Raw genomic sequence first — 26,524 nt, 5'->3', positions numbered from 1 at the left:
TTGGATCTGTTTGTGTTTTTAGAGGCAAATAAAAAACTTTTAAAACAACACAATTCTGCAAAAACAATGGATTGTTTCGATGAAGGATTCAATTCCATCTATGTGTTTCAAATTTACTTAAACAATGCAACTGAAAAAGAAACCTTCCCATACCTGGCTACTCTCTTACCTCCACGTTCCCGCTGCTGGCACACAGGAAGCAGACTACTCTGGGAGTTATCGGAATGGAGGTTAGGATACCCAGACCCCCCATTTCCCAAACGCTTTCAGCCTCACAGTCCTCCTAGAAAGCAGAGAAGCAACGCCTGCGTGAGGCTGGTTTTGCCAAGGCCCCAAGGCTGCTGGCTTGGCAGTACCATGTGGTGAGAAGGGAGAGAACTGTCCCTACTCCATGGCCCAACTCCTGAGGGAGAAAGCCTCCCTTGTTACCTTGAAGTCCACTCTGATCCTGTGGACCCCGTCAGTCAGGGGCTTCTGCTTGGAAGGGGTGTTGTTGGATAAAGGGCTCAGGGTATTGAGCGCGCTATTCTCTGGCTTGCTGACTGGGAGGGGCTTCTCCTAGAAAGATGGGAGACACAATATTTCCGTTCTTACTTCTCAAACTGGTCTCAGAATATATTAATTGAAGGCACAGATACCTTGGCTAGCCGGTGGTAAGTGGTCAGTCTCAAGAGACACTACAAAATTTGTGCTGAATTATCACTACCATCAGACAAGGAACAATACTGGAGAAATATTACACTCATATTACCTACCCGGTTTTTCTTAAAAGGCCAGAAATGCTAGTATTTGGCATGTGTACATGCACACTTTTTGGGGCCCCAGACCTGAACCTGGCTTTGGATGGTGTGCGCTGGGTTTGAATCCTCGGAAAGGGGAGATGTCAGGATCAGGCTTTAAGTAGTAGGACACAATCATGGAACATTTTTTTCTTGAAGCAAGATGAAGCATTAGGTTACCTTTTCTTTTGGTTTCTGTTTCACCAGTAAGTTGGGACGTGGAATGATTTTCTTCTGTCTGTTTTGCTCAATGGCTAGAAAAAATACAAACATACTTTGTAATAACCTAAGATTTGTCTCTTGAAGCGACGAGGCATTTGGGACCTTGTCAGGGCAGAAAAGACAGTATCCACTTTTTGCTTCTAGAAACAAAACCTAACCCTTCCAGGATAATCAAATTTCCCCACTCTCCAAGGAGGTCTATTTCTTCTGCTTTAAGTATGGGCCTAGATTAAACCAAAAGACAGAAGCAAGAGGAACACATTGCCTGCTTTGCTAAAGGAATGGGATGGGTCTACAGCAAACAGGTATACAAAAGGAGAAAAAGAACAAATGATTACAAAAGAGAAAGGCAAGTCCCATTTGCCTCATGTGTGCCCAAGAAAGCACCTATATTTGCATGCAGTTGTTGAGCCGGGACTTTCCCCTCTGTGGGAGGCAGTCTTACACCGGAGAGCAAAGCCCAAGCGGACTCTCCAGGGAGCAGTTATGTCAGTCTTGAAGGAGAAGCCGCCAGGAAGGTCAACACGTACCTGCTTCCAGGAATGGCACTGCTTTTTTCTTAGGCTCAGCCAGGACAGTTTTGGGGGCTTCCTTTTTGGGCGGGCCTGAGCTAGGCAGCTGGACGGGGGACAAGGCAGGCGGTGCTTGTTTGCCAGCTTTCCGGGTGGCAGAGGGAAGAGGCTGCTTGGGGTCTGGGACAGGCAGCGGCAGCTGCCCTTCCTCTATCTTTCCTTCACTGGCCTTCCGGGCTGGTTCACTGCTTCTCTTGGAGGCCTGATCCTCTTTCCCCAAAGCCAGAGGAGGAGCTGCTGCTTTTTGCCCTGGCTCCCCCTGAATTTTCCCCAGGTGGCTGTCTTTCTTTTCGCCGGACTTGGATTTCTTCTCCTTTTTTTTCACAGCTGCAAAGCAGAAAAGCATCTTGATGGAACTGCCAGCCACATATGGAGCTGCTGTCCTGAAAGCACCCGTGCCCCGTCCCTTCCTGCTCTCCCTCTGCAAAGGGCTTCCCACCTTTGGCTTGCTTCTGGAGATAAGCTTTTGATGGCATCCACTGCAGGTTCTGACACTTCCTCATCCTTCAGAAAGAGAAAAGGAAGAGACGGAAAGACACGTTACTAAGCACTCCACAGGGGGATTCTGCTAACAGGGTCCTTGGTGCTCTCTGAGCTTGGTTGTTTTCTTGCAGATGTTTCATTACCCAAACTAGGTAACATCATCACTAACACTGACAATGTTACCTAGTCGGGTCATGAAACATCTGCAGGAAAACAACTAAGCTCAGACAGCACCAAGAATCCTCATTTCAACCCTGTCCTACAAATATTCTCATTTATTGATTTTCTGTTAGCTCTCGTCATTTCTGACTCACAGACTTTGGGGGGCGGAGAGTGATCCTGTGAAAAGAAATGCCCTGGGCTGCCCCCCCTCAAGCGCCCAGGTAAGTCTGGCTGTCTGAAGTGACTGAAACCAGCAGGACATGCTTGGCAATGTCAGCCGTTCAGCTGCAGTCAAAAGAATTCCTTTGAGTTCTGTTGAAAGGAGAGAAGAGGAAGCATTCCCTTCCCTGCCTCAGACCGACAAGGCAGCCCAAGTATGAGTACTGGAAGGACAGAGGAAGGATTCCCACAGGGGAGCTGCTCCCCCATTCTGCTTAGAGACAAAAACTAACACCAACGTGGCAAAAGGAGGCACCTGCATCAGGTATGGCAAAGATCTTTTACTGAGCTCTCCTTTGCTCCACCTACACATGCCTGCTTCTTTACCGGCATGGCTTGAGAAAGAAGAACCCACCTGCCATTTTGATGAGAAAGGCAGAAATCCAGCCCAAAGCATGGGAAAGTCTGGCACCCTTGGCCAGTGAGAGTGAAATCAGTGTTTGGGGGTACTTTGTTGTCCCCCAGAAGAATCGCTTGTAAGGAGGCCTCACATCCACACTTACTTGCAACACTGCTTTTTTATGTTCCGCCCACCAAACTTGGGCTTATCCAGACAGTTTGTGCAGACGCCACAATCTTCTGGGACTTGGCAGCCTGGACACTGCCCACAGCGTCTCGACCGCCGGCCTTTCTTCACAGGGGGCTCCTGAGGGGCCTTGTTTCTGGTTACAGGCCTGATGGGCTTGATGGGAGGTGCGAGGGGCTCAGCATCTTCTGATCCAGCCACAGAGGATTTGTCTGTCAAAAGGACCACCAGCTATTAATTAAGGACCACCACCACCATCATCAATGGAGAAAAGTGACAATTGTGCTGCTTGCACTTTTTTCTAAAGGAGCACCGCAAAAGGGCCTATTCAGATTTATCTTTTTTTGTAAAACTACTCTTCCATTTAGCAGCATGTTAATTTCTAATGCCCCTTGATGTAGGGAAAGGAATGACGTTTTCTATCCAAATCAAAACATTTACCATCGTTCCCCATGGAAGACAGTATCTTCTCCCGTTCTTCCCATGGTAAGGCACTCAGGGTGGGCATGTCATCTGGGAAGACTGCTCGTTTGCGGCCCAGGGCTACGGCTGCCCTCCTGCAGACATGCTTGATGCGTGGACCTCGCGCAGATGTTTCTGACGAATCGCTTTCTTGACCCTAAATTCCAGCAGAGAAACAGATGGAACAGGGTGATACAATATTTCTGCCATGAGCAACAGAATCCCAGTAGAGAGGCATGGCTGGCTGGCTTCTTGGTCTTCTCTAACATTATGTTTCCGAGCAGGTTCCCTTCCACAAGGCAGAGAGGCTTTGCCTGAAGCCAACCACTTGCAATTGTGCAGGTACAAACACAAAATGCATCAAGGATCTCAGTGTGTATGAGCTTATAGTCAGCATCTACTAGAAATAGCAAATAGCAACATCTACATATTGCAAGGCATTTAGTAGCTGTGTTGTATAGAACAACCCAAGGCAGCTGGGATGGGCAGAAAGAAGAAAGAAAGAAAAAAAGAAAGAAAGAAAGAAAGAAAGAAAGAAAGAAAGAAAGAAAGAAAGAAAGAAAGAAAGATTTTTTTAAAAAACCCAAGCCCTCCCTGCAGTAATTTAGAGCTCATCTCTTTCCCCAAGATGGAAGGTCTAGGGCTACAAAACATTTTGAATTCAATTCCCAAAAGATGTTCTGGAGTGCAATGGGGTGTGAACACAGCACCCATCCACAAATGTTCATAAAGAGGCACAAGATTCCTGGAAGGCGAACTGCTATGTTCCCATTCCAGTGCACACTGAAATTCCTTGCTGGGCCCTTACAAGGAAGGAAAGACACAAGAAACTTTAAGCAAACAGCTCACAGAATGCCAATGTCTGTGGGCAGTGGTAGGATAATAGGAAACATTTTCCAGTTCACAGCTTCTCTGAGTTTGCTTAGGGAGACCCAGAGACCAGTCGCACTCACACCTTCTCAGGAAACTCTTATCAAACTCTTATTTCTTGTGCTACTTCCCTTCTAATCCCAATGTTTTTGGAATATACCTGTCCTTTGGGCTGATCCACCTGCTTAAGGGACTTGCTCTTCTCAATCTTATAGAGCTGAGCTTTTGCTTTCTTCAGGAGACTAGCTACCCTCTTGTCAGTCATTGGAAGTTTATCAGCATGAGCCAATACTGAGCTGATGGAGGAATGTTTCACAATGCCAAGTGAGGCAGCAGGAAGACGCAAAGATTCTCCCTTTTCTGCAGAAGAGGCTGCCAGCCCAAGGTCCAGATTTGATTTCTCCAAGCCCCCTCGGCTTTTCTTGGGTAACTTGGTCTTTATGCTAGCTGAGTCCACAAGAACTACTGCAGGGACATCTGCTGCTGGATCAGGGGCAGTTAATTTCCTCCGTCCTGCAGGTTTTTTGGCAAAAGATGAGGTTGCTACATCTTCACTGACAATAACCTTTCCTTTAGAACCTCGAGTTGATGGGATTAAAGCAGAGCTACTCTGGATTTCTGAAGCCTTCTTCTTCTTTTCTTTCCTTGATTCACGTTTGTTTTCCTTCTCCCTGTCTCGATCTCTTTCTCGGCTCTTCTCCTTCTCAGGACTGTTGTCCCTTTCTTTGTCTTTGGACAGCTCCTCAGTGGATTTGTCTTTGCTCCTGGACCTCTCTGCCTGTGGACCTGGTGCGAACCAAGGAAAAAGGGGAGCAGCACCACTCGATGGGAATGGCTCGGCAGGAAGGTTTGTCTGCTTCCTCGGTCTCTGGCTTTTCTCTGTTGCTTCCCCAGTCTGGGACAGGGAATGCGAAGGGAAAGTGAATGTGGTGGTGTTTAAGGCACTAGTGGCAAGGGAGCTGACAGAAATGCTAGTTACGGAAGAAGAGACGGAGGAGGAGGACGGAGGGAGTGTGGACAGCTCAGAGGTGCTGAGTCTTCCACTTCTTGTCCTCATAGAGTGCGAAGGAGATCTCGACTCAGATCGAATTGGACTGAACACTCGCCTCTTTCGTTTCCTTGAAGAAGCTGCTGCCATAGCGCTTCCCGTAGTGCTTCGACTAATCGAAGAAGGCAATGTGACAGACTCAAAGATGCGTGAGTGCGCCTCACTGGGGGTGAACCTGGGCGCTCGCAACAGAGGACTTCTTTTGTGTAGATCAAACCTTGTTCCAGAATGAAGAGGAGAAAATAAGCGGGTGGGAGCCGTGGCCCCAGGAGGGGTAAAGCCGGCAGCAGCAGCAAAGCCCACATCCTCTGGGGTCAGGGGCGGTGGCCTGAAATTATCAAAAATCGGCTTGCGGATAAGACCTTCTTTGGCATACTTGGCAGAGGAAAAGTACTGGGGTTCAGACCGGGAGGGCTTCAGAGACGTCCAACGAAAGGTTGGTTCTCGGAGGATTGACTTCCGCTTCTCTTGTGCGGGTGCAGCAGCAGAAGATGGCAAGAAGGGTGATGCCAAGGGAATGGTGGGAGGCATGAGCCACGGCGCATGATCGGAGATTCCTGCTGCTGGCTGCAGAGGGGGAGGCGGGGTAAGCAGTGGGGGGGGAGGTGAAGAAGATGACGACTGCTGTTGAGACACATTTTGGAGGCTGGGCAGCTTCTTAGCTGCTTTGGGGGCAAAATTTTTCTCTGCCATTGAAAACCTCCTCCTCCTTCTCTGCTCAGCGCCCTCATTATCAGGGGAGGTGGACTCTGGCAGGGACGGGTGGACCTCTGAAGTATTGTTGCATTCTTCTGCGAGAGCTTGCATCTCTTCGGAAGCCTGTGAATCTGTGGATGTATCAACACTTGGACTGCTGGACCGCGAGGAATCTGAAGACAGCTGGGAGGAGTGCTGAGATGCGACACTGGACTTCTCGCTCGACTCGCAAGAGGTAGCACTGAAGCGGCTGTTTGGGGTAGACTCCAAGCGTGCTATTTTAATTGGCGGGTCATAGTCTTCATCTTCAATGAAACGCTTGGGAGTCTTAATTATTCGTGAAGAGATGGCACTCACCACAGGCATAATGAACTGCCGAATGTTTTTGAGCTGAGTCCTCCCCTTCCGGCCCTGAAGCTTTGCTGCTTCTTTCTCCATTTTCTTTTGAGCTCCTTTCTTTGCCTTCTGCAAGAGCTGCTTGGCAATTGTGGCATCTGTCCTCTTGCAAGAAGGAATCATCCTTACTGGTCTGCGAGGGCTCTGTCTAACTATTGGCTTTTCATCTTTGGGGAGAGATGGTACACCCTCTCTCTCCTTTCGCGCCCTCTGGACTTTCTCCAACTGGGAACATACAAGAGCTGGCATGGTTTTCAAGCGATCAGAAGATGGTGGCCTCCCTCTCCTGCGGGCAATCTGGATCCCTTTCCTTCCAATCTGGAGCTTCCCGGATTTGAACTGAGACTTCAGTGGAGAGAGTTTGCCTGTTCTTAATTTCTTAATTTTTGCAGCATGCTGAAAGGTAGCTGATGGTGCCCGCTTTATTTTCTTTACATTCTCTTTTTCTTCCTTCCCTCCTTTCTGAGCATCTGGAATGCACTCTTTATGGCTGATCTTAAATTTCACACTGGTTAGAGCAGGAGGTCTCCCTCGCCGTTTTTCTCCACTTTTAAATTCTTTCCTTTTTATTTTTTCCATGGATGTCGGTTCTGGCTTGCTTGAAGGTGAATATATTGGCAAGGACTCTGGTAGAGCAGCTGGACTTCGGTCTGAACCGTTCCGAGGTCTCCCACGAGGTTTACGTGCACTAGCTTTGACTGAGACTGCAGAAAAAGAACAGAAACGTGTACATTAAGCAGGGAAATCCTTGTTTTCAGACATGGCACAAAATGAAAAAAGGAATCTAATAAGAAAAGAAAGAAAGGAAAAGGAAAGGGAAAGGGAAAGGGAAGGGAGGGTAGAGAAAAATCCACCATTTCGTAGTTTTAATAGTAAGTCAATGTCTGCATTCTACATAAATAGGTTTAGTGCGCATATTTAGATGACTAAGATTGTAATGCTAGGAGAATGGAGTTAATCAGTTTACCATGTCACAAATCAACAATGGCTGGACTTGGAACAGGAGAAGCTATCCTGGATCTTTTCCTGTTGGATTATCAAAAGCCTTAGGAGCTCAGCAGCAAGGGAAACTGGATTTAATAATCCCCTACTACTTTCACTAGCCGATGGTCAAGACAGAAACCACATTATCTGAATTTAAATTTCATTTCTTTTTCATCAGGACATTCAAAGCAGGCTTTAATAATAGGCAGCATTTCCATAGATGTCTTGAAATATACATAATGGCCAAGGCAGAATCGTGTAAGGTGGGAATGCTTAAAAGAATCAATTAACTTCTAAAGGATTACATTGAGTCCTAACAGACTAAGCCATGTCATTCAGGCAATTGTGTCACAGGAACATTTTACCCATTATAAACCCAGTTAATGAATCTTAGCCTAATCTTTAGGAAAAAAAGATGGAGAAATCCACTAAAATGTTTACTGTGATTCCCAGACCTGGCAGCAGAAAACTCTTTTTTTGTGTATGTATGAAAAGGACAACTACAACAGCCAAGGCACACTGTACACTCTCTATGATGTAACAAAGTCTTATCAATATTCTCCTGGTGTAAAATGAAGCGGAGAATCTTTATGCCCCAAATAGTGATTTTTTACTCCATTAATATGGTAATATAAGAATCTGATTGGCCCATAAATGGTTTAAGTGTATTGTGCAACTAAGTCATGATTTACAGGATACCATATTGTGTGGCCTTGTTGAATTTACTTGCATGCAGGGGAGTGTTGTTTTGATCTGGGCAGTGATGTGGCTTTTACTTGTGTTTTCATATATCATTGGACTTATTGTATGCTACCAAGTGTTTTATTGGAGTTGGATGGCCTTGATAAAACGAATGAAATCAATAGCCACTGTGGCTCTGTTTCGCAGCTCATTATTGAAAAAAGCTCTGGCTTAGAATATTATATTAAGCCAGCAAATACAAATTTCGGTTTTGGCATTCAATAAACATTATTTAGATCAACCACATCTAAACCCCATTACAGCAAATCCCATTGACTATGGTTCAGATTGCAGTACGTTGGATTTACCTGCAAGGGACTTGGGGGAATTGGTTCCTTTGGCCTCATCATCTGAGCCAAAACCTAAAAATTGCTCATCCTGCAGAAAGAGGGAGAGAGATGGTTTAAGTAAAAGTATAGTAAAAACAAAATATAGTTGAGAAAAATCAACAACACTGACAATTGCCTGTTCTGAAAAAGTGGGGGTCGAAATTCATTAGCAACCTATTTTATATGGCATCCGCTGGAAGAGAGGCCACCAGGGGAAATGCATCTCATAAAGCCCAAGACAGCCTGGACCTGCATGGGCTATGGGGTTCCGCTGAATGCCTGCAAAAAATCAACTCTTAAGATTACCCTTCAGAAACAAAATATTTTTGCAGAAGGTTACAAAGGGAAGCTACCTGTTTACAGAGCCATTTCTTTAAAAACTGCTGTTTTGGAACCTAAAATTGAAGGCTGTCTTCCCAGCAATAATTTGCAACATCTATCCAAACAGTTCCATTAATTCCACCAGGGAGGAAGAAATCTCAGTGGGTATCAGCCCGTAGGACTAAAGAGAACCTCCATGTTAAGAAGCAATCTGGGTTAGGGCAGAAGCAACAGCCTCTGCTGATGCGAGGGTCTCCTGCTGTGGGGCAGGCTACTGTATGGCTAGTTCAGCTCAATTGGAAGCTGAAAGGTCATCAACTATGTGCTCCCTTGTTCATGCTGCCCCTGTCTTGGGAGCCCATGCCGAGCCATGTTTTCCAGAGTTGGCCCAGGGTCTCTCTGGAGCAGACGCATAGCAGCCTCCTTTGGGCAAGAGCTTCTGGTAAAACACTGTCAGCCCCCCCTCCCCCTCAGTTTTGCTCCTGCTGTGCCAAAAACCCTAGGCTTTGCTTCTTACTTTCCCCAAAATCTCGTCATCTCTTAATGAATACCAATCCTGCCCTGGCTCATGCATTTCCAACACACACACACACACACAGAGAGAGAGAGAGAGAGAGAGAGAGAGAGAGAGAGAGAGAGAGAGAGCGAGAGCAGGAGAAACTGGCCATTCTGAGAGGCAGCAGCTTAGGAAAGAGCTGGAAAAGCTGCCTCTCCATACTTTTCTGTGACATTTGGGCCCTCACTGCATAGGAATCAAAGAGACTGATTTGGGGCATTAAACTGCGAGATCACCCTCAGGGGATTTATCCTTGTGTGTGAGGGAGAGAAAGAGGGAGAGCAGGGTATGTGTGAGGCATGCCTTCTTAGACAGAAAGGAAGGAAAGGGATGGGGGAGAGACTGGTTGGCCTCATGCTCCAAGCTCAGCTCCTCTGTCTCTGGAATGCCAGGAAAACCAGTTTTGCACACAGCACTCCAGAGCGCTGCTCTGCCAGCCCCTCCCCTTGCCCACGTGGGTCTCCCTGCAAGAAGTAAACAATCTTTGGCTGAAGATGGGCAGAGATTCTGGCAAGCTGGCAGAAGAGGCAGCACCTTCACATCTCTAACTAGCATGCGGGTGACGGGTTCTAAGCAGGCAAGGAAGCAGAGCGGTTTAGTCAGGCCACCCAAGCTTCACCTCTCCAAAGCCTGCTCTCTTTCCAGGAAGCCAAATTTTATCAGCCTAAGAGTTTCTCAAAGAAACTAGAGCTTCTGAAGATCAAAGGCTGCAAATCCTCCAGCACTTCAACAACTCTTTGAGTCAGGACTCCTTTTGCGGGGCACAGCTTGAGGAAGGATGGAGGGAGGTGCAGAGCAGAAGCCACAGAGGTTCCAGCAGCCTGAGAGTCCCAACGCCTCAGCCATTCAGCCCCAGGATTTGGGCTTCCAAGTTCCGATGCTTTTCCCTTTTCCTCCCAGCCTGACAGTCAACAAGCTGAGAGCAAGATTTCCCTTGGGATTTACTGCATCATGATGTAATCAGCAAGGATGTCAAGCACAGCGGATACCCAGGAGCACAGCCAACTCTGCTCCTTCAAGCCCTGGGCTCACTTTGCCCACTCCTTTTCCAGGCTTTCCCACTGGCACTGCCCCAACTTCCGATACTGCCACCCTGGGGGTTCTGTCCTGGGAGCAACCCCAAAAGGTTTGGAAGCTAAGGTCAGCTAAGGATCCGAAGGTATTCGAAAAGCCCCAAATTCAGGTGTGACTTTATAGAAAAAGGGACTTCTTGATTGCTCTCTTTGCCAGTATTTTAAAAGTAATAAAAAGAATAAATAAATACACATATAAAAAGATAAAAAACAGGGCTTGTGCCAGTAGTAAGAGTATTTTAAAAATGTCCACTGAAATTGGTTATGGTGTTGGCTGGTCCAATGGAGCATGCACTTTCTTCCTCTCTCTTTCTCTCTCCCTTTCCCTCTCCCTCTCCCTCTCTCTCTCTCTCTCACACACACACACTGATACTACAGCCAGGCAAAAGAAACATTCGAACGGGAGGGATTGGGGTATAGTAAATGGAAAAAAATGTCAGAAACAGAAAAGCCCTCCACTCACATTTGCCCACCCAGATTAGATCTAGCTGAGCCACTTGGAGAAGCTGCCTTCTTCTATAAATATCATAAAATAAATAAAATGTTTTATTTATTTTCCAAGGCCAAATGATCAGTTGTGCAAACTGAAAATTGTGGTTTTTCTAGTCTGGTATAATGTACTTTATTCCATAATTGCAACACATGGTTTGAGACCTAAAGACTTACAGCCATGGGGTAGCTTGGCTGACTTAAGCAGGGCTGAATATATCTAGTCCTTGGATGGAAACACCAGAGGCCATACTGAAAGTTGAAAAAACATTGAAGATGATAATTCTATATTTTTGCTTCCACAGTTGATCAGTGCATGTTACTACTCACATATAGATTACAAACTGATACAGCACTGAAAGTTAGATGCAACATCTCTGGCAAACTGGACAAATGATATTCCAATCTACAAAGGTGTTATGCGAGGCATACTTGTTCCTTTTAAATTTCTATATAAATGGTCTCTTGGATCATCTCAATAAACTGAATTTCCATCCATCAGAAAACATTGGCAGAGAACATATTTCCAGCTTAATGAAGATACTTTAGTAATTTTTAAAATCCCAATAGAATATACTAACGCTATGGGGTTCTTCAGTATAACGAAGAATCAGGTAGAAACACATTAGCCCAAAATGAAAAGTATGGGTTTTTTTTGTCAGGAAACCAAGACTATATTGACAGTTTGTTCCCACAGCAATTCTGGGAACATAATTCTAGGGCTCATAAGATCTATGAACCTTCTTTGAGCCTGGAAGCTCCCAAGTATTTAAAAAACGGTACTGAATTAGTTCAGTTAAATTTCCATTGACCCCTGAATAGGGCAACTTCTACAACTTCTACATTTTTTTGAAGTCAAATACCTAGCATATTTTTATCTAGAGTCCACTTTTTTGTTACTTCATCCCCTCCTAGAACTTGAATAATTGAAATATCTGCTTGGCTGAATTTTACATGCTGCCCTATTTCTGAAGGGAGGCATGTTGAAGGTAGCATAATCAGCTCTGTTGTCCCTTTTTCCCACAGGGTTTAGCTGGGCTAAATGATTCATGGAAAATATCTATAGTGAAGACACTGTCTGTATTGGGGCTTAACTTCTGCCTGTTTACTTACATACACCGGATACTGAGCTGAAGGTCCCATAATGAACACAGGGTGCTAATCTGATTTGGCCAGAGCCCCACATCTTTCTATTTGCAAAAGTAAATACAGAAAGGCTATACTTTGTTAGATGTCAGCACCTTCCGCCCTGCTGGCTTAACAGGAAAATACAGGAGGATCCCTTTTACAGACCATTTGGGTCCGTGCAACAATGGTCAAGCAGAAACTACAAAATGTGTTCTTCTCCACTGAACATAGTAACAAAACTCAAAGCTCTCTCATTGCATCCAGTACTCAAAAGGATACCATCAGGCTGTACAAATCAATTCTACAGGTAGTCCTCTACTTACAACAGTTCATTTAGTGACTGTTCAAAGTTACAATGGCATTGAAAAATGTGACTTATGACCATTTTTCAAAGTTACGACCTTTGCAGCATCCCCATGATCATATAATCAGAATTCAAATGCTTGGCAACTGAGCCATATTTATAAACGCTGCTCTATCCCAAGGTCATGTGATCATCTTTTGCATCTTTCTGACAAGCAAAATCAATGGGGAAGCCACATCCACTTAACCACCAGGTTATTGACTTATCAATTACAGTGATACACATAACAACCGTGGCAAGAAAGATTGTAAAATGGGGCAAAATTCACTTAACAAATGTCTCATTTAACAACAGAAATTTTGGGCTCAATTGTGGTCCTATAAGTTGAGGACTACTTGTATAACAATCTATTACTTTTAACATATAAAATAGGACAACTGGCCTCTAATAACTTAACTTGGACTACAGACATCCTATATTCATATTTTGATCTTTAACACCTAATTTTATTATTGTAAACTACTTAAACTTATAAATGATGATCAGGGAAGGAAAATTGGGTATCAATTCAAATAAGCAAACATCTCAAAATTACTTGAAATGATAAAAAGACTTGGGTGCAGCAGAATAATCTGTCAAATGTGAGACTGAATTTGTATCACACAAATACTTATTTTTTAAAATATCAATTTACTAAAGAACGTATTTCAAAGTCCTTGAAAGAATACAGCCAAAGCTGTAGTTTGCAGACACATCACAAGCACTTTAGAGAAAGATACAGATCTGAGAAACGCCAGTCCAAGTTACTTCAGAAACAGGAGTTCCAAGAGAACAATCCTATTGTGTCAGCACTTATAAGGATTTATCACATTCAGGAAAAAAAAAGTATGTCTTGGCATTAGGTTTCTCTAGAGCCAAGAAAATGTTATAGCATCTTTGGTTCTACAGCAGCAGCACAAATAAGCCCCAGGTGACTGTTAGGATCCTTTCCCCTCAATTTTTCTTCTGAGACAGAAGCCAGAATTCCACTAAACAGAAGAACAGAGAAGAAAAGTAAGAATAAACAGACTTCCCTGCTTAATAGCTTAGGCTTCAAATAGAATCTCAGAATTGTCTTCAATTTTATACTCCCTGCAGAAAGTGAAAACTCGGAAGGTGCTGCCACCTTTACTGGCCATTGCAAGTCGGATTCCTCAGCATGCAAATACAGCATGCAAATCTCTGAGAAAACAAAAAGGATTAGGCAGAATTGTCCATACTACTGCACCAACCTCCCATGTCTGCCTTATCCCTCCTCAGTTAAGAAACAGCTTCTATTACAGAGCATCATACTAAAGTTAACCTAAACACAAGGGGGAGTGCTTGTAAGAGAAGCATTCCAAATGCTTCTATTACAACCACTACAACCAATCAAGGAAAGAAGCAACTTAGAACTAAGGAGAAATTTCCTGACAGTCAGAACAATTAATAAGTGGAACAACTTGCCTGCAGAAGTTGTGAATGCTCCAACACTGGAAATTTTTAAGGACATGTTGGATAATCATTTGTCTGAAGTGGTGTAGGGTTTCCTGCCTGGACAGGGGGTTGGACTAGAAGACCTCCAAGGTCCCTTCCAACTCTGTTGTTGTTGTTATTATTATATTCTAGGGCCACTTTTAAACTATAAGTTAAAGTTCAGAAATTCAGTGTGAAGAAAGGAAAGGGACTAAATTTAATCCCTAAATATGGATTCAGATTGCAATTTAAGCAATGAATGTTTCAAACATTAAGACAAGCCATTCTTCGCCTATTTTATCTTGGAATGCATCCTGTGTTTTATCAGCCAACTTCTGTTTTCCAGGTAAGATTCCAAAAGTCTGGATTCAAACTTTGCATCTCTGGAGCTCAAGCCAGGTAGCCAGACTTTAAGAGTAATATACCCCATTTTCTAGCCAAGTATCTTTAACTACATTACCAAACTGGCTGTAAGACTACTTCCCATCTACTAGCTAGATTCCATCAGTCCGAAAAGCAAATAGATGGCTTCATATTTTAATGTTATGATATCAATATTGTAAGTCATTCAATCTTCAGAAATGGAGTTGCAGTATAAAAGAAAGATAAAATTCGTTTATCAAAATTGGATAAGCAGGTGTGTCTGTGAGCCATCAGATGCTTTAAATGTTGAAATTTATTAGCATATGAGCAATTATGTGAACAAAATGTTTAAGAAAATTATCACAGCAAATCACGTGTGTGTGTGTGTGTGTGTGTGTGTGTGTGTGTGAGAGAGAGAGAGAGAGAGAGAGAGAGAGTGATCTTCAAGGTTCTTATCTTGAATGATTCAAACCTTTCACCAACTACGGTATTTCTGTTTATGTCCCATGTCTTGTTTAAGTAATTCAAAGTAGGTAACAGTACAATAACAATAACGTATTAAACAAATTACCGTCGGTCTACAAAAGCAGTGCATCAACTAGAAGAAAAATACAATTTTGCAACTATAGAATAAATCCCAAAATTAGCTATTTGCCTATCCAAGTTTCATCATCCAAAGCTCCAAAGAAAACAACAGAACTTGAGCTCTACTTTTTTCTGCAATTTTCTACAGATCAGTCAGAATTTTAAACAGGATGGTTCAGTTTAATGATAGTATAATGCTTCAAGCATCCTGGAAATATTCTAAAGCCAGTAGTATCTGAAAGCAAAACAGTTTTAACAAATCTCTTACAACTGCAGAAGTCAGGCATTCTTGTGAACCTGCCTCAGATTGACTGCAGCCCTTCTAGCTAGAAATAAACTCAAAAATATCCTAAGTTTGAACTTTGTGATTGAGAATGTTCCCATATATTGGGGAGGGAAAGGAATATAACTTGCAATAACTGTGTCCATAAACAAGTGCAATACATTACCCAAGAACTGATCTAATAGAAGTGTATATATGTATGTACCTCAGGGCTGAATGGTGGAGTCCTTGGTGCTCTCTGAACTTGATTGTTTGGTTGTAGATATTATACTACAAGACAACCAACAAAGCTATGAAAAAAATAATACTTCCATACATCAAAGACATCTCAGAAACAATCATTATAACAACACAGCTTTATGGTCACACACACACACACACACACACACACACACACACACACACACTAAAGCCCTTCGAAACAACTTAAGTAAACCAAAAGACCCAAGAAGAAAAAACAGAGTCATCTACAACATCTTGCATAAGTCTTGGATGGGTTGGCACTACCCCAAACAGACCCGGTGCGTAATCTAAGGGTTTTCCTGGACTCACAACTCCTTCTTGAAGAGCAGATGGCGGTAGTGACCGAGGGTCTTTGCGCACCTGTGGGTTGTGTGCCAGATATGCCCTTTCCTGGACCAACAGTCCCTACTCACAATCATTCATGCCCTAGTCACTTCCCGTCTTGACTATAGCAACATGCTCTACATGGGGTTGCCTTTGAAGAGCATCCAGAAGCTCCAGTTGGTACAAAATGCAGTGGCCCGCATAGTTTTGTACAGACCCCTGTGTGCACATGTATCACCTCTCCTGTGGGAACTGCATTGGTTGTCAGCTTTAAAGTACTTCATCGCTTGGGACCAGGTTATCTGAGGGACCGTCCCATCTATCCAACCCAACAGAGCGGGGAGGCAGGGAATGTTGTGGGTCCCATCATCAAGGGAGATACACCTGGTGGGACCCAGAATAAGGGCCTTCTCCGTGATGGCTCCCTCTCTCTGGAACATCATTCCCCCAGAGATTAGAATGGCCTCCACTCTAATACTTTTCCGGAAGGCACTGAAGACCTGGTTCTGCCAGCAGGCCTGGGGAACCCAGAGCCAGATGAAGCCCATTAAATGGCTCGTGTGATCTGCTGTCACTGGGGTGGGGGGTGATTTTGTTATATTGTACTATATTAATTTATATGATTCTTTTTTTAGTTTTTATTGTTTTAAATGTGGTTTTATATTCTGTAAGCTGCCCTGAGTTGCCATGGGCGAGTAGGTGGCAATATAAATTAAATAAATAAATAAAGTTTGCAGGGTAGACAGGCAGAGCACATCCATAATACCAACTAGCAGTCAGAAGACACCATGAAAACTCTTTAATCATACAACATGGTTAACAGACTCAACCATAGTTTCAACTGTGAACATCTTAAATCAAGCTAATTCAAAAAATGGATTTAGGGAATTTCTGGAAGCTTGGCATTCAGAGAAATCAGCCACCAGTGGGCACACAGAGATAAATCACATTTACACACTATTCAAAAAGAGACCACAAAAAAGCTAAGAAGAAAATATCCTCTCCAGCTACCAACACTGAGATAAGCAGGAATTAACACCAGACAATGAAGCAGAAAACAATACTCAAATCAACCAAGGAGAAAACCACACCCTCACCAACATGGAAAGGCAAACTAATATATATAAACAGGGAGCAAACCTCATACTCCCTACCAATGATGATGTCACTTAGTCGGGTAATGAAACATGTACAAGCAAACAGCCCAGCTCGAAGAGCATAAGGACTCCGCAGACTAGCAAAGCGCACCCAGACTATCTACAGTCAGAAGACATGACAAAAATTCCTCCATCATACCACACATGGACAGATTCAGCCATAGCTTTAACTGGGAAACTAATAGTCTTTTAGGTAAACCCAGTCGAAAAATAGTAGGATCACTTGGAAGTTTGATATTCAGACAAATCAGTCATCGATAGACACATTTACCTATCTTTCAAAAGACACAATACCTAGGAAGGAAACAAAAAGACTACAACACAACCTCTAAAACTACGATATATAAACAAGGTTTATATCACATTCACTAGCATTGATGTTACCTAATTCAGCCATGAACCATCTGCAAGAAAACAACCAAGTTCAGCAAGCACGTTCAGACCTTTAACCACAACACTGGTCTTCTCAAATGATTTATAGCTGCAAATAGGATGTTTTTACTATGTATGCATGAAATTTTGTTGAATTTGAGCAGTGAAAATATTCTTACATAAAATATTTTTTGTTCCCCAGTTTTGCCTAGTAAGTCATGCCCAATGAGACTCCTGATGAACACAGTGGGCTGTTTAAGCCCATTTAATGGCACTGACCAAACACGGAGGTGTGTGGTTACAGGCAGGGGCTTGAATGACTTAGTGTACTATTTCTCATTCTGACCAGTCATGCAGCAAAGATTAAATGAGCCCCAGTCCACTGTCCTAAACATCTAAGAATGAGGACTGCACAAATATAAGTTTTAAAATGACTGTACTCATAAGGACTTTGGGAAAGCACATTTAGTATTATGTAGCATTAATACAATGAGAGAGCTTATAATACTTCCAAGGAAATCGAGCAAAAAGTATTGCTTTGAAGATCTGTACAATTTCAATGGGTGTGAAGCACTATGCTAAAAGTGTGGTTTGGGAGCAGCACCTGCCACAATCATCTACATCAAATGCTTTGGTCATTTGGATATCAAGCATCAGGGAAGGTGAAACAAGGGTTCGAAGGCTAGCTTGGAAATCATGGAGGGAAATGGCTACATAGTTTTTTAGCCAGCACAGAATCCGACTGGAAGCAGGCAGCCTTTGCCTTGAAATCTCTAGTCACTTTTGAGAGGAGGGGCGTTTTAAAAGGCAGACATGGGCAATGCATGGGGCAGGGGGGCATCTGATTGTCCTGCTACACTGCAAGACCTAACATTAATAAAAAGAAAAGGAACGCAGCGCTCAATGGAGCCGCCGGGCTTCTATATTGAAAGTGTTACCGGCAGCTACACAACTTCCCATTCAAGGATGGTCCCAGCCAGGGCTCCGCTGCTTTGGTACCTTTTCTTTTCATAAAGAAACGCTATGGGACCCTCAGGGGAACGGAGGCCGCTGTCACTTTTGCTTCAAGCTCCGAGTAGGATTTTCCTCTCCATTTGAACGTGTACAAACCCCGCCCGCCTGACTTCAGGGACCATCCCAGCCCGGTAAGAGGGAAGCGGAGCCGCCCGGCCGTTGCCACCGCTCTGCCCGTTGCGTTTGGCGCCTCGGCCCGCGCGATAGAGAGCCGGGCTCTTGAAGCGGGGCGGCCGGACAGCCGAGAGGCAGGCGCCGAAACTCGCCAGCAGAGTCCGCGGCGGCTCCGGACGTCAACTCGGGGCCGCCCAGCTACCCTCCCTCCGCGGGGCCGCCACCTGCCCCCGCCCGCCCCACGTGCGGCCGCGCGGGAAGGGAGCGAGCCGGGCCAGCGGAGTCTCGGCGGCGGCTGGAGCCGCGAGGAGGCGCGTTGCTGCTCGTTCCCGCGGCGGAGGTGGCGGCGGCCGCGCAGGCGAGGAGGGGGCGTGCCCCTTCCCTGCGCCGGGGACGCATCGGCTCGGCACGAGGGCGGCTCCCTGCCGGGGAGAGCGGCCCCGCCCGCCCGCCCGCCCGCCCGCCGGGGCCCGCCCGCCGGCCTCACCTCTCCGCCGCCCCCCCGGCCCCCGCAGGCCGCCCGGAACCGGCGCAAGTTGATGCCGATGGCGGCCGAAACCTGGAGCGCCGCGTCGAAACCGGGCGCCACCCCCGCGCTGGCCGGGAGCGGGGCGGCGGGCTGAGGCGAGGGGCGGCGGCCGAGGAGGCCGCCGCCCGCCCCTCCGCTGCCGCCGCTTCCCGCCAGCGCCGCCGCCGCCGCCGCCGCTCCTCCGCCGCCGCCGCCCGCCGCCCGCTCCTCGGGAGAGTCCCCGCGCAGGCTGCGCAGGGCCGGGACCCGCACGCGGCAGCCCCCCAGCCCGCGGCGACCCCAACCGCCGCTGCCGGGCCGGGCCGGGAAGCGCCACCGACCGCTGTGCGCCATCTTTCCTGTGAGGCGAAGCGCCAGAGAGCGGGGCCGGGCCGCGCCCGGGAACCTGTCTGCCGCACAACCCGCCCCTAGGGGCGCTGCACGCGCGCGGCGCCCATCCAGCTTCCCGGGCCCCGCCGGAGCGCCGCCCCGCGCGCTGCCTGAGCTAGAAGGTACCGCGGGCGGCCTGGCATAATCGCGGCGCCCATCCAGAGTCCGGGGCCCGCTTGTTACCGCCCCGACAGCGGTATGGCGCAAACGCTCGCCCTGGCGGCCGGCAGATGCAGCTCCGCATGCTCGGCGCGGGGCCTTCTGGAGGGCGGGGCGGGCGGCCGCAGGGGTCGCTGCTGCTGTGCTGCCCCCTTGCGAGGATGCCCGGCAGGGGCGGAGACGCGGCCGGACCCAGGTCGGGAGCAGATGCGGGAGCGCTCGTTCCCACGCGCGCGGCCACGGCGGGGCGGGGGCGGCTGAGCTCGCCTCCTCCGAGAACCAGCCGACCCTGTCCGGCGCGGTACCGGAGACGCAGCCGCGGGGCAGGCGGCGTCCAGCGGCCCCCGCAGCGGCGTTCGGCCGAAGCTCCCGAGCGGGTCTGCGGCGGCGCCCGCCCGCGTTGCTATCCCGGGAGCGGGCCCGAGAGAGAACTGCGCTCGCCCCCGGAGGCGGCTTCGGTCAAGGCGCCGTACCTCCGCCCGCTTCTCCGGTCCGCCGGCTCAGGGCCAGCCCGCTCCTCCGCCAAGTTTCCGCGCCGGCTGCAAGGCTGGCCGCCCTTGGCTCCTCCGCAGCTGTTGCTTCCCGGCGCCCGGAGGGACCTTGCCGCCGTCCCCTCTGGGTGGGCTCGGGGCCTGGCAGCCCGAGTTCAGCTCCCTCCAGACATCGCGGTGCCTGCTGGGAGGCAGAGCAGCTGTGCTGGAAGTCGGCTGCCCTGGCAAAGGGAACGGCTCGCCGCGCTTCCCTGCCGGCCAACCTGTGCGAAGGTGGGCCGGTGCCCAGGAGGAGGCGGGCTTTCTGCTGGGACGGCAACGAGGCAACGAGGGTGGCTCTCCGGCCGGGCTGGAGCTCCCAGCATCCCCGGCTGCTCTGGCCCTCCGAGGTGGGGCCGTGGAGGGACGAGACGGGCGCTTGGCTTTCTCCTTTCTGAGCTGGCGGCAGCTGCAGCAGCACCAGCACCAGCACCGAGAGCCGGTCCCAGCAGCATTTCTGGCAGTTACAGGAGGGGCAATTCAGGAAAGAATAAACAAAAGGGGACCCTCTTCCTCCAGGAACAGGGCAGATAAATTCTGACAACATAAAGGTATAATGAAGATGGGTTAATAAGAAATTGAGTATAATAAAGCTGATACCGCTTCCTTGGAGGTGGAATCAAATCTGAACACTACTCTTGTTAAATTAGCAGTCAGTTGTGATAGCCTCACAATATTAGTAAATCTTACTGAAGTAATTCTTTTGTGGACATGGAAAAGTGATTCACCTAAGTACAAGATGTTAGGATTTCACTTAAGGGACAGATGGACAAATCTTTTCTGTTTTGTGCAAGAGGAAAGAAATGTGGGCAGTTGGTCCTTTTGGCTAAGAAGGTAGATCAACTTAACTGCTGTCAGCAGTAGTTTATACTGTGGCAAAAGTCTGCTAAAATTTCACTAAAGCTAAATCTAACACCTTCTTTCTGCGCCAACTCAGTAAGCTCAAACTGCCCAAGGAGCTGCTGATCCAATTCTACAGAGGAATTATTGAGTCTGTCATTTGCACCTCTATAACTGTCTGGTTCGGTTCTGCAACCCAACAAGAAAAACACAGACTTCAGAGGATAATTAGAACTGCAGAAAAAATAATTGCTACCAACCTGCCTTCCATTGAGGACCTGTATACTGCATGAATCAAGAAGAGGGCCGTGAAAATATTTGCAGATCCCTCGCATCCTGGACATAAACTGTTTCAACTCCTACCCTCAAAACGACGCTATAGAGCACTGCACACCAGAACAACTAGACACAAGAACAGTTTTTTCCCGAAGGCCATCACTCTGCTAAACAAATAATTCCCTCAACACTGTCAGACTATTTACTGAATCTGCACTACTATTAATCGTTTCATAGTTCCCATCACCAATCTCTTTCCACTTATGACTTTATGACTATAACTTGTTGCTGGCAATCCTTATGATTTATATTGATATATTGATCATCAATTGTGTTGTAAATGTTGTACCTTGATGAAGGTATCTTTTCTTTTATGTACACTGAGAGCATATGCACCAAGACAAATTCCTTGTGTGTCCAATCACACTTGGCCAATAAAAAATTCTATTCTATTCTAAACTGTTTCCTATAAAAATGTAGGAGAAAAGGCGGCTTTTTCTGCACTTCCTCTGACTCTAGGAAGTGAGAGATGTGAGGAATACTGAGTTCTTGCATGTGGCATTATAACTGCATGAGCTCTAGTATGAAACCCAACAAATCTCTACGAAGTTGAAAGTATTTGAACAAATGGTGAAGGGATAAACTGTAGTACAATTGAAAATGGAAATTAAGATTTTTTTCTGCCATTAAATAGTAATGTTACCCTTTCAGTCTTGTCTGAATCTTGGCGATTTATGGGCCAGGTCACCCCACGTCTTCCAATCTTGCACTACTTGAGTTGTTCTATACTCTGACTAGTGTCAGTTTTGAGGGTACATTAAATACTATCTTTGAGAAAAACAAATGAAGGTTATTCTTGACTATTTCTCCTTACAATTGCTACTGGAGATTTAGGGTTAATTCTATCTATTTATGGTAGCATTTCCTGGTACAACAGGAACCTACCAAATCCCCTGTCTCTCTCTCTTCCTTTCTGGCAGCTGTATGGTTTCTTCAAAGCATTTATGGAAGAATATACATACACGGGGAGGGGGAGAATAAGAAAAGAAGATTTGAAGGTTGGCTGTCAGCTTTGAGGTCATCTTCAATCTGGATGACCTGTCAGAAATGTTGCAATCATGGATTCCCCTACCAAATGGAGTTGAACTAGATGTTGTCCAACCCTTACATTCTATGATTCTGTGACCATCTGATTGTGCCACAATGTAAACATGACTTGCAGACAGTTTAATTTCAGTGACATAGTTTAATGTTATCAACACACTACTAGGAATCAAAAGAAGGAACTTCTTCAGACATTATATCCAATCAGGCCACGTTTGCCTATGATTTCTCCAATGTAAAACCACATCAGTACTTCAGTAGCTACCAAGCCATTCCTCAGAGCTTCCTGAAAGGAAAATAAAAATATTTTAAAAAATGATTATTACTGTGGTAGCAATTGCTCCACCCATTCTTGATAGTTCCAGTGAAGTACAAGCTACACTAAGAGGTCTTCTAATGCCTTATCACTTGATCATTATTACATTTTTTTTTTATTTGCATTTATATCCCGCCCTTCTCCGAAGAGTCAGGGCTGCTTACACAATAGTCTTCATCCTTTTGTATATTATACACAAAGTCAACTTATTGCCCCCAACAATCTGGGTCCTCATTTTACCTACCTTATAAAGGATGGAAGGCTGAGTCAACCTTGGGCCTGGTGGGACTTGAACCTGCAGTAATTGCAAGCAGCTGCTTTTAATAACAGACTGTCTTACCAGTCTGAGCCACCAGAGGCCCATAAATTATGAGATATTTAGACTTTAATTCATTCAAATTAATATAGCCACTATTCCAGAAGACTCATTGATCCCATTACCTCCTTCATGGGATGGAAAACTACTTCATGCTTCAACTTCACACACACACACACACACAGCCCAAAGAAAGTTTCCATTTTCTCTAGCTCTATGAAGGGACTTGCTGGAATTAATTATACACTGCAGGAACAGAGATATGTTAGCCTCTCAGGAAATCAGAAGTGTGAAAGCACCTTTTCTGACAAAGCTGCTGTAAGCTACAACTGCTGGCAAATACTTACTCTGACTGTGAGTTGTGCAAAGCGTCCAGACTGGTAGCTCTTCAGCAATGTTTTCAGGCTCTCAATTGCCTTGGGAATTTCAGCAGGAGTTGGAGGGACCAGCTCAACTTTGGCATAGTACAAGAAAGTGTCCAGCCGAGGCCTTGAATAGGTCACAGCAGCTAGAAAAGAAAGCAAGAGAAAGGTAAGATGAAGAGCAAATGGCAAATGCTAAAACAAAGTCTTTCTAACTCTATGGTGATATTTTGCTTGGTCTCTGTGGTATAATGTTTGCAGTAAGAGTTTGTCTCTAGCCAAGTCAGGTGACGAATACAGTAGTTGGTTCATAGGGCAGATCCTTTTGGGAGCTTGTTATGTTAAATAGAAAAGCATCCATCAGTTGCAATAGATCACAAAATGCTAAGAGCACTGCTTAGTTCTATTCCAGTTCATTCTTCTCCAGTAAGAGGATGTGTTTTTCCGAGTAACTATGGAAAGCCAACCCGAAGCTGCCAGAATGCAGTCAGGAAAGAAACGTGTTTAAATCTTGAGGACCATCCTAAGGCACTGAAGGAACTTACTGATGGTCAGACTTAAGCTTTAAATGAAATTTTGGAGAATAGTAAAAGTCTACAGAACCGTAGGACAAATGTTGTTCTGTCATTAAATAGAAATGGAGGAAGGAAGATGGATGATCCAGGGAACTTCAAATCAGTCAGTCTGATGTCAGTGCTTGGGAATATTTTAGCACATAAAGCGATGAATCTCCAAGCAACTGTAAATACAATAGTTAAAAAGACAATTATGTCAGACTAAATTTCATTTTTTAAAACAACATTGTTCAAATGCTCCAGATGTAATTTGATTTCAGCACAGCAATTAACGAACGTATCCTATGGCATTTTGATTAGCAAGCTAGTTAACCCGGGGTTAATGCCATAGTATTTGGTAGTAACATGCTAGCTTGAAATTCTATTCAAAAAGAATTCTTAAGTGGTTTCTTGTCAAAATGAAATAACATATCAAGTAAAGCATAAAAATCCCCTCTATTCTTCATTAAGAATGCAGATGGCAAAAAGTTGATCAGACTAATACATTAAAAGACTGAAATAAAATTCAAAATGATTTGATCATTTTATTATGAGCCCATTTCTATAAACTATGAAATTTCTATGCTTAACTATGAATCCTATGCTTAAATCAACATCAAATCCACAAGTGCAGGATGGGGATGGTGTGATATGTCTGCAAAAAAGTAAATGCAAACTTAAGGCTGCATGGTGTTAAGATTACTGAAATTGAGAATTTTACTTTACAGCATACTAGATTAGTCAGGGACAACATGGAATATTGTGGCCAATTCTGGACATCACGGTTTAAAAAGCATTAAGAGAAATTACAATGTACTCAGAGAAGAACAGCAAGGATGATTAGATGACTTAAAAATCCTTTGAGGACTTATGGAAGGAATTACGATCATTTAGCTTGAGGAAGCAAGCGCACGGCTTAAATGTCTGATATCAAACAGAAAGAACAAAATATCTATTATCCCAGCAGATAGGAAGCATAATAAAGAAAAAAAATCAGATTTTGAGTAAACATTAAAAGAGAGCCGAGTTACACCAGTTAAATCGAGGCATTAATCACTCAGAATAGTGGTGGGCTTTTTTCACTAGATCTAGAGTTCTAGGGGTGGAAGCAATCCTTAGACCATCCCAGACAAACAGCTGTCCCAACTTGGCTTGAAACGCTTAAGTGATGGAGCCCCTTCAATTCCATGTGGTCCTCTGTGTAATATTCTTTCTTATTTCAAGTTTGCATATCTCTCTGTAAAGCTTCCAGCTATTGGTTCTTGTCCAGTTCCCAGGCACTATAAAGTATATATCACCATCTTTCTGAGACAGCCCTTCAAGTTATTAGAAGACTGATATCCTGTATTCCCTTCACTTTTTCTTCTTTAGGCTAAACCAGGCATGGGCATTTTAGGGCCCAAGGGCCACATCCGGCGGACCCAGTCCAGCCCAGGGCATTGGCTCTGTTGGAGAGGAAGTTGACAGGGAGCCAGTGTGGCATCAGCAGAGGAGGCGGGGCAGCAGCAGCCCTCTACCACAGTGCCAGTTTCTAATGTGTCCATTGGGAAAATGAATTGGCCACCCTTGGGCTAAACTAACCGAGTACCTATAAATCCTTTACTTTTAGCTTCCAAGCTCCTTACCACGCTTGTTGCTCTCCTCCATACTTTCTCATCATCCTTAATATTGGTAGTCCTGAAGGTAACAACCAAAGATACCCCAGCGCCGAACGAATGCTCAGCTGGGTGCCTGAGGCCATGGCCATTCTAGCCCCCCAGTTAAGTGTTTGAAATTTAAGACATGGCAGCCTGCTTGGGGCACCCCACCCCCTGCCTTTTTGGCACCTGCCCTCTCCAGCTGACCATTCCGGTCTACTTGCTCCCCCATGCAGGGCCCAATTCTTCACAAAGGCAACTGCTGGCCACGCAAGGCCTTCTTCCCCAAATTGTGCCCGTTAGTTTCCGCGAGAGACCTGGGGGGAAAAGGCCCAGGCGTGGCAGGCCTCATCAGCGGAAGGAGAGTGAAGGCCTGGGGGCAGAATGCGTGCCGATAGTCGATTAGATTAGGTTATGATTATATATATTCGCTGTATGAGAGCGAGGAAGGGGGGAGATGGTTTCGGTTGGAGAGGCTCCATCCTCACTTCTAGCAAGCACGGCGGCAGGCCAGCCGTCCCTCCCTCCTCTAAGCCACCCATCCCGGCCACCCTGGCCACGGCGAGGTTCCCGCTCTCAAGGAGGCGGGCAAGGGCAGCTTTTCCGAGCCCCCCCCCCCGGCAGCCCGGCGCTGCGCAAGGCAGAACGGGGCAGGGTTGGGGCGGTGGCAAAATGGCTGCTCTTCTCTAGCCGCCTCAGCCGCCGGGCAGCCAAACCGCGGCCTCGTCCCCAGCCGGCCGGAGGCACTGCAGCCCCCCTCCCCGCGGCCCCTCACCGGAGAGCAGCTGCGGTCCCTTGGTGGAGACAGCCCGGAGCAGCTTCTGTGCGGCCTGCGCCATGGCGGAGCCGGTGAAGGTCAGAGCCCGCCGCGCGCCCGAGTGCCTGGCCACGCCCCGCGCTCCGGCCGTCACGGGGCGAGCTCCGCGCATGCGCGCTCCAGCGGAAGCCGGCCTTGTGAGCGGTCGGGCAGGCAGGCAGGCAGGGAGGGAGGGAGGCGGCCTGGGCCTCCCGAGGTGCGGCTGCCCACCGGGCCTTCCGGAATGGAGGCGGGACGGTTCCTCCTCTTTCTCCCTTACCAGGCTGGCCAGGCCAGGCCTCCAAGCTCGTTTCCGAAGGCGCCAGGCTGGCCTCTCCGCGGTTGGCACCGTGGCTTTTCTGGGTCCGCATAATAAACGCAACGCCCGCCGGCCGACCCTTCTTCTTAAGAAGCGGCAGGACCTGGA

The 26,524-nt window shown here is 46.4% G+C and overlaps 2 protein-coding genes across 7 annotated transcripts in view; both read right to left on the bottom strand.

Annotated features, from left to right (window-relative positions):
• Nucleotides 1–19,972, bottom strand: part of KMT2A (lysine methyltransferase 2A) — a 37,746-nt gene extending 17,774 nt beyond the window's left edge. For 4 of the 6 annotated variants that reach the window (XM_058194495.1, XM_058194498.1, XM_058194496.1 and 1 more), the window contains exons 1-10: nucleotides 11,106–18,158; nucleotides 8,469–8,538; nucleotides 4,456–7,139; nucleotides 3,405–3,582; nucleotides 2,941–3,175; nucleotides 2,013–2,077; nucleotides 1,532–1,900; nucleotides 960–1,033; nucleotides 430–558; nucleotides 170–283 (exon numbers count right to left, since the gene is read on the bottom strand). In XM_058194495.1, the coding sequence (XP_058050478.1) occupies nucleotides 170–283; nucleotides 430–558; nucleotides 960–1,033; nucleotides 1,532–1,900; nucleotides 2,013–2,077; nucleotides 2,941–3,175; nucleotides 3,405–3,582; nucleotides 4,456–7,139; nucleotides 8,469–8,538; nucleotides 11,106–11,111 (3,924 nt within the window). In that variant the 5' untranslated portion in view covers nucleotides 11,112–18,158. Of the gene's footprint in view, nucleotides 1–169; nucleotides 284–429; nucleotides 559–959; nucleotides 1,034–1,531; nucleotides 1,901–2,012; nucleotides 2,078–2,940; nucleotides 3,176–3,404; nucleotides 3,583–4,455; nucleotides 7,140–8,468; nucleotides 8,539–11,105; nucleotides 18,161–19,839 lie in introns of those variants that run through there. The other 2 variants (XM_058194499.1, XM_058194500.1) reach the window with 2 other exon arrangements.
• Nucleotides 19,973–22,238: 2,266 nt separating this feature from the next.
• ATP5MG (ATP synthase membrane subunit g) lies at nucleotides 22,239–26,245 on the bottom strand. Its single transcript, XM_058194514.1, has 3 exons — nucleotides 26,077–26,245; nucleotides 23,096–23,256; nucleotides 22,239–22,402 (listed from the first exon to the last, which is right to left on the bottom strand). Exons 1-3 carry the CDS (start codon nucleotides 26,228–26,230, stop codon nucleotides 22,304–22,306), a joined length of 414 nt encoding a protein of 137 aa, XP_058050497.1. The 5' UTR covers nucleotides 26,231–26,245; the 3' UTR covers nucleotides 22,239–22,303.
• Nucleotides 26,246–26,524: the final 279 nt, after the last annotated feature.

The sequence above is a fragment of the Ahaetulla prasina genome, chromosome 9 (genome assembly GCF_028640845.1).
Source record: "Ahaetulla prasina isolate Xishuangbanna chromosome 9, ASM2864084v1, whole genome shotgun sequence".
Lineage (NCBI taxonomy): Eukaryota > Metazoa > Chordata > Lepidosauria > Squamata > Colubridae > Ahaetulla > Ahaetulla prasina.
This window is presented reverse-complemented; position numbering and strand designations above follow the sequence as displayed.